The 9,804-nt window shown below is 35.6% G+C and overlaps 1 protein-coding gene across 2 annotated transcripts; it reads right to left on the reverse strand.

Moving 5' to 3' along the window:
* Positions 1-1,539: 1,539 nt before the first annotated feature.
* On the reverse strand, positions 1,540-9,534 carry SYP81 (syntaxin of plants 81). 2 transcript variants are annotated; one of them, XM_059606742.2, is made up of 8 exons: positions 8,992-9,534; positions 5,523-5,661; positions 5,065-5,148; positions 4,764-4,868; positions 4,132-4,275; positions 2,965-3,207; positions 2,705-2,836; positions 1,540-1,863 (listed from the first exon to the last, which is right to left on the reverse strand). In XM_059606742.2, exons 2-8 carry the CDS (start codon positions 5,598-5,600, stop codon positions 1,720-1,722), a joined length of 930 nt encoding a protein of 309 aa, XP_059462725.1. In that variant the 5' UTR covers positions 5,601-5,661; positions 8,992-9,534; the 3' UTR covers positions 1,540-1,719. The 2 variants fall into 2 exon arrangements, with proteins under 2 accessions (XP_059462725.1, XP_059462726.1); XM_059606743.2 differs by having other exon boundaries at positions 8,980-9,534.
* Positions 9,535-9,804: the final 270 nt, after the last annotated feature.

The raw sequence follows: 9,804 nt of genomic DNA on the forward strand, positions 1-9,804 counted from the left end.
CAAGAATTAGCATCAATTAAAAAGTCAAAAGATTGATCTCATTTTCCACTAGTTTTTGATTTTTCTGGAGTTTAAAATTTGATTGATTTTGTCTCTTTTAACTTTCAATCTGAACCATCTAAAAATTTATGAAAAGACAGCATAATTATTAATTACAATCATGTTATATATATATATATATATATATATATATATATATATATATATAGCATCTTGGCACTTTTTTTTTTTTTCATGAATTACTAATTATGACACCTGACCTCATCAAACTATCATCTTATGACAAAAAATTCTCTTCCGTCAGTCAAAAGGGTTAAAATTGACGGTCAACAGTCATGTGGCATTTTAAATTTTTTTCTTCCACTTTTGCCCTCACTTCAAACAAATAAAGTTAATGCGTCATTTTATTGGTCTGAAGCGAGGGCAAAAGTGGAAGAAAAAAATTAAAAATGGTACATGACTTGCACATGATCGTTGACTGTAAATTTTAACCTATTTGACTAATGGAATGAGATTTTTTGTCATAAGATGGTTGTTTGATAGGGTCAGGTGTCATAACTGGTAGTTTATGGGAGAAACGTGTCAAGGCGCTGTAGTTCATGGGGGGCAAAATGTAATTACTATATATATATATTATCTGTGTCGTATATGATTTTAGTGAGAAAATTGTGAAGCCCACTTGTTTGAACAGTATTGGGACAAGTTGATGAAGTATTTGTCGTATTTCACGTTTCAAAATAATGGCCAATGGCCAACACCAATCTTCACGTCTATAAATTTGTTGGTTGGCTTTGGACGACCTTCTTCATTGTAGCTCTCTCTAACTTTTTTTGTCTACCCATCGCTCAAATGCACTTGTGCCCTTCTATATATTCTCCCCCCTTCTTTCATCTTATGCTGATGGAAAAGTCGTTGTTTGCAAACGTAGCATCATCAAGATTCACATGCAAAGGGTGCAAAGTCGTCGAGGGTGGTGGTTCGGTGGCTTCAAGACAATTTCACATGAATAGGTAAACACCAAGGCATAAATTTGACTCGATTAGTGTACACTCACGTTAGGTCTTAATACTAATGAAACTGAATCATGCTATGGCTCAACCAAACCTTAAGGAGCGTCCCCGTGCCTTTTTCAATTAGAAAAAGAAAAATGCCAAGAGATCAATCGATCGTGCCAAATTTTTTCCATGAGAATCTTGATGATGCTGCATTCGCAGTTATCGACTAAACGAGGGAACTCGTTAGTTTGCTAGACAGTAAAGGTAATATTTTTTCTATCATCAAGAATCCTTCCAAATGTACTTTATTGATTTTTTTTTTTTTTTTTCCTGGATAGATTATTCTGAGATGTGTGCTTACTGCAGTTTCTTCTTTTCTTGCAGTTCCATCCAGTTCACAACTTAACAAGAAAGAAAATTGGATAGTCATTGAATTTAGAAGAAAACTATGAAAGATAAGATCTAATGGCTCCAGAATTATTGTCCCTAATATTAAACAAAATAAAGAATCTAAAAACAATGCTGAGAGTATAATGGTACTAAATCTTTTTTCTTTTTTCTTTTTTCTTTTTTCTGTCCTCTATCAAAGACACAAAGTGTAGAAGGTATTTCTCTTACACGAGTAAAATTTGTGATGATTTTTAAACATTTTATACAAGGTAATCTAGTAGTATCCTTAATTTCTTATGCATGAAGATAAATCATAGTATTAAAATGATATGATTTAACTATACCAATCAAGAAAGATGATAGAGAAGGTAAGTACAAAAAGAAAAAGCATAAGAAAGGTCCTGCTGCTGCTATTCCGCTGGATAGCTTGGGTTAACTCTTTGTTACCAAGCTCTACATTTTTTGTAGCTTCAACAGCCTGCAAAAGACGACGACAAAAAAAAGGAAACAAAACGGAAAAAGCGTTAGTTAGATCAAACCCCCAGCGTCGACAATAATTCCAATGGTCAGTAAGGTGATAGGGAAGAAGCAGTGGTCACAAGATTTAGCTGTTACTAAAAATAACAGTAAAGGAAATGCTCGTTCCTTCATGTACAGGTCATGTCTTGAATCCCTCTTTCTTCCCAGATAAAAGCTAAACCTAAGAACACTTGCTTACTGGTCATATCAGATCCTAAATCTCCCTTCGCTTTTCTTTCAACAAAGTAGACCGACGGTGGAATCCCAGTTTAATGGTTTTTCATGTACAAGTTCTGTATGTTCTCTAAAAGTAATGCATTCATTAGTTTCCAAAATCTTCAAATCAGGTAATAGGTACAATGGGCCAGCCATTTCCAATCATCGAAAAAGAAGATTGGCAAGAGAGTTTTTCTTCCCCTTCTCTCTTTCTTTTTTCTTCCTTTAGTTTGCGTGTGTGTGTGTGGATGTGTTAATGACTTCTGCCCTATCATTAACAGCTAACAGAGCAAACAGATCGGTTCATCCATAGAGTCATGCAGTCTGGCATTTTGAACCCAAAGTGCGTATGTTTCCTCAAGTTTCCCAACAAATTTTATATGACAAAGTAGATTGAAGCTGCCATACATAACAAAAGCTAACCGAAGAGACCCACCCATTTTGAGCAATATCACACAGATATTAGTTGTACAGAGCCAAATGAGTGATGTTGGTATGGTTCGTGAATTTGTTGCGCAATATATATATATATATATATATATATATATAACTAGAAATATGGACAAACAGATTTCATATCTCACCTGCTCATACAGAAATTCTATTTGTTGAGCTTGTTGCAGAACATGCGTGGACATAAGGTGATTCAATGCTGACATTTCCACCATCTTTGTTTCAGTTTCTTGAACGGCATCTAGAAGACTAGTCAACTCTACCTGCATAATGAGCAGCAGCAAGCAACTTTAACTTTTTGAGGACCTCAAAACAGGAAACTGAACAGGAGAGGAAACCTGTATAAAAGGATTTAGACAAAATATCGTCAGAGAGCCAGTAATCTCGATACCTGAAGGGCACGTGTTTCATCATCCAAGAGCTGCTGCTGTACTCTTACAGGATCATGTTGAAACTCATCAAGCTCCCTCAGCTGTGATGTAGGTGATTTAGAGGTATCTTCAAAATTTGCATTGGCATTACGGTTAAGTTTTCTTCTAGGCATTGCTCTATTAATGGCATCTTGGAAGCGTATGGCTCTTAGCTGATCAAATTGTGTTGTGACTGAATGAAGTCTCTCACTTAATATTAAAACCTGCAGTTCAAGAAAGTAGAAAGAAAACCAATCTAACAGTCATATCATGCAAAAAAGAATCCAATCGGTAATTTCTGAGATTAATGAAAAAGATCAGCCGCGCAACAAATTCAAATGGGGCAAAGTTTTACCTAAGAAATAATGAAAATACAAGAGGTCCTAGGACCACCACATCTAGGGCAGTTAAAGTAGGGTTTACATAGCAGAGCAGATAACCCAATTGAGATGACAAGGGTATCAATGGAAATAAGGGAAACTACATTCATCACCATCAATCTACCACCTTTGTTGCAATGTCTCCCCTAATCTTTTAATTTGGTTGATGTATCCGATCAATCTACCATTGAGTTGCAATATCCCCCTTTTGCCCTCTAAAAAGAAAAAAAGACCCCAAAAATCCCCAAAAAGACAAATACAGCTAAAAATCTGAAAAAGGCTAATTTTTTAAACAAAAAAACTAACGTGACCCACAGGCCCTGGGTTAGCTTCTTTTTTTTTTCTCTGAATTCTTTAATGTTTTTTTTTTTTTGCCTTTTTTTGTTTTTTTTTTAATGGGCATTTTTGTCTTTTCGGGGGCAAAATGAAGACATACATTACAACCCCAATAGTAGATTGGTAGGGCACATTAACCAAATTGAAAGATTGGGGGACATTGCAAATTAAGTGGTAAATTAAGGGAATTAAGAGTAGTATCCCCATAAAAATATGAATTAGATCTCACAACGAGGCTACGAATTGGTCACTTCCAGACCAGGTGTGACCAGACTTTTAAAAAGGAATATCGGTCCAAGGCCAGCATTTCAAAGTTGGTCAATTGGCCACTTCTTTTTTTCCTTTTGGCAGGGTGGGGTGGGGATATTAGAAACAACAATAAATCCAATATAAAATAGATAGTTTTTAGTAAAATATAGAAAAGAATCATACCACGCCATGTTTGTGCGCTACAGTATCAGCATTAGAATTATCTGCCCTTGTGCCAAGCCAGCCCTTTGAGTTTGATTCTTCATTGTTTATGTTATTTTTTAAAATATCAATTTGTTCCTGGCACGCTTTAATGAAAGCACTAACCTGAAAAGAATTGAGTTATGGAAAAAGTAAGCATATCCTAATAACTACGCAGCTCCATTTACAAGAAATACACAAGAATGTTTACCCACCAAAAATGATATGCAAAATATAGTGTATAAAGTACTATGTTCTGAAGAATGGAAGCAAGTAACAACTAAGCAATTAAGCGCTTGCTCTAAAAATTAAAATAGGGTCAACCTAAAAGGAACAACAATGTTTCTTAAATATACAGAAACTTAAAAAAAGCCACATTAAATGCCTGACACATGTAATCTTGGATAGTATATGGGGAGAAAATATGTTTTTTTGACATGCCCACACAAGGGGAGGGAAAGGGAGGAGAAAACATGTTAAGATCTAGCACAAAAACAAAAACATCTGATTCTATTATTCAACCAATTTTAGATTATAGAGCAACTTTCCAATTGTTAAAGACGATATTACAATGTCTCATAAAAAGGCTTCTGAGGATAAGTTTGACGTCTTACTTCATGTTCAATGCTATCTCTCTCCTGTTCAGTAGTGCGATGAAGATCCACATAATCCTTTCGATGTTTCAACATAAAGTGTTCCAAAGCTTCGATGCTTTCGAGCTTAAAGATGAGAAGAAAAAGAGTTAACCACAAAGGGGTACATAAATGTTCAAATGCTTCCATTCTTTCAGGGAAAAAATAAAATAAAATCCTTCCTTGTGGATCAATTAAGGTTGATAAAGTCTAGTGAACTAATCCTGTAATCAGACGTTATGGGGAACAGAAAAATAAAGCACACTGGCAATGGTGAGTATACCGTCTTCAGTGCAGCTTTGCTGAAAGATGACCTTTGCCGAGGTTTATGAATTATGAAAGATGCCAAAATGGCTGCCAATTTTGTCTGCCAAAAAGCAATAACACCTAATTTAGATAAAAAAAAAGGGGGAAAAGAAGTTTATCAAGGTAACAAAATGATGTGCTACACGCAAGCATAGTCACCTAATGGCACCTCAAGACAATATGAATTAACAATATAAACAGATACAAGTGTATCTTGACTGGTTTCCAGTAAATATATGAAAATATCAAAGCAAACAACAGATGGCAAAAATTTATACAGAATTACAGAGAAAGCAAAGAAGCCACAACTTGTATTTTGTACCAACATCATAACCAAACCCCTTCCCAAAGAACTCTTATCATGCCAAAGGTTTCCACTGCAAGAAAACATCTTAAGCATAATTATAGTAAAAATGGATCTTAAGGGTAACGGACCTCATTATATCCCAAAGAAAGAGCAGACTGCCGCACAGCATCCTTAAAATCCTCAGACCTATCTCTGATTCTTGACATTCTTCACCATCAACCAGCTCAGAACAAATCCTTTAAAAGCTTCAACAGAACCGAAAGCACACTACAGACAGCACAAAAAGAAAAAGAAAATGGCTTATTACATATATCCCCCCAGACTTTATAGTGGTTTTAAATTGAGTCCTGGGTTTCTATTGTTGCAATTAATTTCATAGATTTATCAATTCTCCCTTCAGTTAGTCTCTCAGCTAATTTAGGGTAACATAAAGCACATGAACTACACGTGAGATTCATCCGGCTCTTGAAGGTGGTGTTTGGTAAATGGGCTGGCCTAGACACTGTAGTTGATGTAGATTAATGTGAAAAAAAAAGTAAGAATGTTTTATATAAAAAAATGAAAAAGTGGTATGGAAAAGTGAAAAAATTTTGTTTTGTAGTGATTTTTTTATTTGAATAATAATAAAAAGTAAATGATGTGATATAAAAAGTGAAAAAGTTAAAATGTTTTGATGTTAAATTTTTTGGGAAATGGTGATGAATAGTGTCTAAGCCAACTCCAACCCCTTTACCAAACAAGGCCGAAAACAAAAGAGCCTTTAAGGCCTTCTAACAATTCGTTGCACAAGCAAATTTATGCCCATGATGTAACCAACTCAGCGCAGCAAATCAAATTTTACTTCAATAATTTTGAGTGCATGTGTGTGTGTGTTACAATGTATCTGCATGTCATACAATGAGTAACTGTAAGAATAAGATAAACCACAAATATTGGTGCATAACAACTAACATGTTCGTAATGTCTATTCTATTCCTTTATTAACTGAATTCCTTTATTTTTGTTTTGTATTTTACTACTATCTTATATTATTATGCACAGACGAACAAACCGAAACTCTAGTGCTGCATTAGGGTCAATCTAAATTCAAAAGAACTGGCATATAAAAGAAAAAAAAAATATATATATATATATCAAGTAGTGCTAAAAAATTGCCTCCAAAGGGCAACACAGTTTAACCAAGACGAACATAATAAGATGTAACTGAAAACTGGAATCAAAACAAGGGAAGCAGTATTTTTCCTCCTAAGGCACACTAGCTCATAAAGATTATAACTTTTTCTTTAGCGTTCTATAAATTAGCATATTAAAAAATGAAGTTTCTTTAATTATTTACAATCCTTAAAATGAGTGAAAAAAAAATCCATAACTTTAGCTTAAAATAATATTTGTAATGTCAGCAGATCAACATATTAGATATAAAAATGACAAGCTTCAGCAAATAAATATAATTTTTTTTGTTCACCAAGGCATCACCTCTAAGAAACACATAACTTTTTGTCACGATGTCATTAGTGATCTAAAACAGATCATAATTTTCTGGCTGAATAGCTAAGAACAAGTACTAGCAGGTCATGCAACAAGTGAAATGTAATTCAGTTGCATGGTAGTGATTAAAATTGATTTGCATGACATCTAAGATTGATATAAGGTAAGATAGAAATCTTCTATATACTTTACACATGTTGCCAAACTATTAAATTATGATGGGTGCTTTCACATCAGGCACCACAAAAGCAAATGAAGAAATCCATTTGCGACAGATGGACGGTGTAAATATTGACATTCTATGGTGATAATGTCAGCGTGGCGGTGGGGCGACCGTGGTCATGAAGACAGCAAATAAGTTGGATATATCTTAAAGTCAAAAATATTACCACAACCACCAATATAAGAATATCCAGTATTCATGAAAGTACTAACCCAATGGATTAGCTATCTGAACCTACATGGGCATGCCAAACATCACATATGGATATGCGTAACACTCTGGTCCCCATATTGGGAAGATGAGTAGTGTATATAGAGTGGATAGTTTATAAAGACACTAATCAATGCTAAGTCTCACATTGCTTACTTAGATGAAACTGGGATTTAAAACTGATTCTAAGAAATGTGCAAATTGACTAGTCTTTTTGGAATGATAGTAGAGATGTAACTAATACTTTCTATGGGTTGTTGGTTACAAATGGTATCAGAGCCACTTAGTAACGCAATGAGGTACTAGAGCACCACATGACATTTCTTACTTACTAGATGAAACAATGCTTTATAAGTGATCATAGGGAAGCTCCAAATTGACTAGTTATTTTGGGATGATAGCGTAGATGTAGCTAATACTTTTCTTAGGTCATTACAAATGATATCAGATCCACCTAGGAACATCATGTGGTACTATAGCACTGCATGACATGGCCCTGATGAGAGGACGTCAAGGGTTTAAGGTGGGGAGTGTAACACCCTAGTTCCACATTAAGAAGATGAGTAATCCACACAGAGTGAATGATTTATAAAGACACTCATCAAAGCTAAATCCCACATTGTTACTTACTAAGTGAAACTGGGGTAGCTCCAAATTGACCAGTCTTTTTAGAGTGATAGAACAAATGTGACTAGTGCTTTCCCTAGATCGTTACAATATGTATATCCTATCTTTGACCCTAATCTTGCCAACCAAATGTGCTCTTAAGTTTCTTAGTAACTCAAGTATAAAAGTATTTATGACTGCAAAATTTGATAATAAAATTGATTATTATTGAACTCCTCTCATAGCATATCGATTGCAACATTGATATATAGGAATATATATAATCTGGAGGTATATCTATCTACCAACATCGTTTTCAATGCATGGATAGGTATTTGGACAATTATGTAACTACATTTAAATTTCAAATGCTTGAAAACATTGGAAACAGCAATGACGATAATGACATATCAACATATATTTAGTTCCATGAAGAAAGCTCATTATGCATCTTGTGTCGTTAACAATAGCATGCTACAAACACCTTGAATGATACCAATAGTAATCAGTCAAGGAAATGTTAATAACTGCATTGATACACCAAGTACAACACAACTTTGGAATTTGAAAGTCTAGGGGTGTAAACGAGCCGAGCTTGAGCGAGCTTGGCTTGTCAGGGCTCGGCTAGTTTACTTTGAGGCCAGGCTCGAGCTCTACACGAGACTAGATATGTTGACTAGAAATGTTGCTCGAGCTCGGCTCGATAGGGTTGGAACCCTGTTCGAGCTCGAGCTCGTCTAAAATAGACGAGCTCGAGCTCAAGCACGATTAATTTTGGGATGTATATGTACATGCATTTGGCAAAAATGATTCAATCCTAGAATTCAATATTATGTGAAAGACCAACACCCATCTGTTAGATACTTTTTCTGCTCTAATTTCATCAAACACAAATCATAATTCAGTAAAAACAGAAACCCCAATACCTATCTATCCAAAAATATTTACACATTTTTCTGGGCAACCAAACAAACACATCAAACGGCAAAACCCCAAACCACCCACCACCCAAGAAGAAACGGAGAAAAAAAAAACCCAAAAAGAAAAGAAAAACCCACAAATCTTATCACCTCCTCCGCCTCCGATCCACAGCGTACTGCGAGAGTGAAACGACCTCCGAGAGCGGCGTGGACAGCGGGGTTGGCAGCGGCAAGTTCCTGGAAACCGGGCACGAGCCGTTCAGCTTCAGCCAGGCGTCGAGGTGTGTGGTTGTTGCGGTGGTGGTGGTGGTTGCTGTTGGGGGCACTGGGGGAGTAGTGGGAGCGGCAACAGAGATAGGAGGCGAGGAGGATGATGGAGACTGAGAGAAGAGTCGAGAGAATGGAGAGATCAGATGATAGATTCAGGTTAAATTTTTTACTAGTGCGGCGGGCGTCCTTCTTCGCTTCCTCTCCGCTTCGAAATCCCCCAAAGTCTTCCGTTTCAAAAGCTTCATTTATGGTTGTCGCTTTTCTCTCTTGCTCTTTTACCTATTTCCCTGTTTTTTTTTTTTTTTTTTGTTCTTTCTTTTTGGTTTTTCGCCTAATATTGCAATTCTGTGATCAGATAATATGGTGGGTGATCATGGAATCTATCGTTAGGCAATATTGAAGTAGAATTTCGTTGCGTGTATATATTCCTTACGCGTAACTCTGTCTTTAGCTCCGACTATCCTTTCTCTTTTATAGGATATCGGTGACAAGGCAGATACAGTTTATCTCTTGTAACTTATCAAAAAAAATTTCCAACTTTTGGATTTGGAAAAATAATTAAATTTTAAATATTAACGGTTTGATTCATTTTACCAAAAAGCTTATCCCATGTGGCTGTCTTTCCTTAGATCTGGTGTGCTTGTTCAATATGATCCATTGACTATATATACGTTTTTAACATTTAATATTACT

The sequence above is a fragment of the Corylus avellana genome, chromosome 10 (genome assembly GCF_965113065.1).
Source record: "Corylus avellana chromosome 10, dhCorAvel1.hap1.2, whole genome shotgun sequence".
Lineage (NCBI taxonomy): Eukaryota > Viridiplantae > Streptophyta > Magnoliopsida > Fagales > Betulaceae > Corylus > Corylus avellana.

Excerpts from the sequence above, each read along its gene's own strand:
- SYP81 (XM_059606742.2), bottom strand. The coding sequence starts at position 5,600 with ATGTCAAGAATCAGAGATAGGTCTGAGGATTTTAAGGATGCTGTGCGG. Across the intron at positions 4,869-5,064 it reads GCAAAGCTGCACTGAAGACG|CTCGAAAGCATCGAAGCTTT; the intron begins GTATACTCACCA and ends CTCATCTTTAAG. Across the intron at positions 2,837-2,964 it reads ATGAAACACGTGCCCTTCAG|GTAGAGTTGACTAGTCTTCT; the intron begins GTATCGAGATTA and ends CTCATTATGCAG.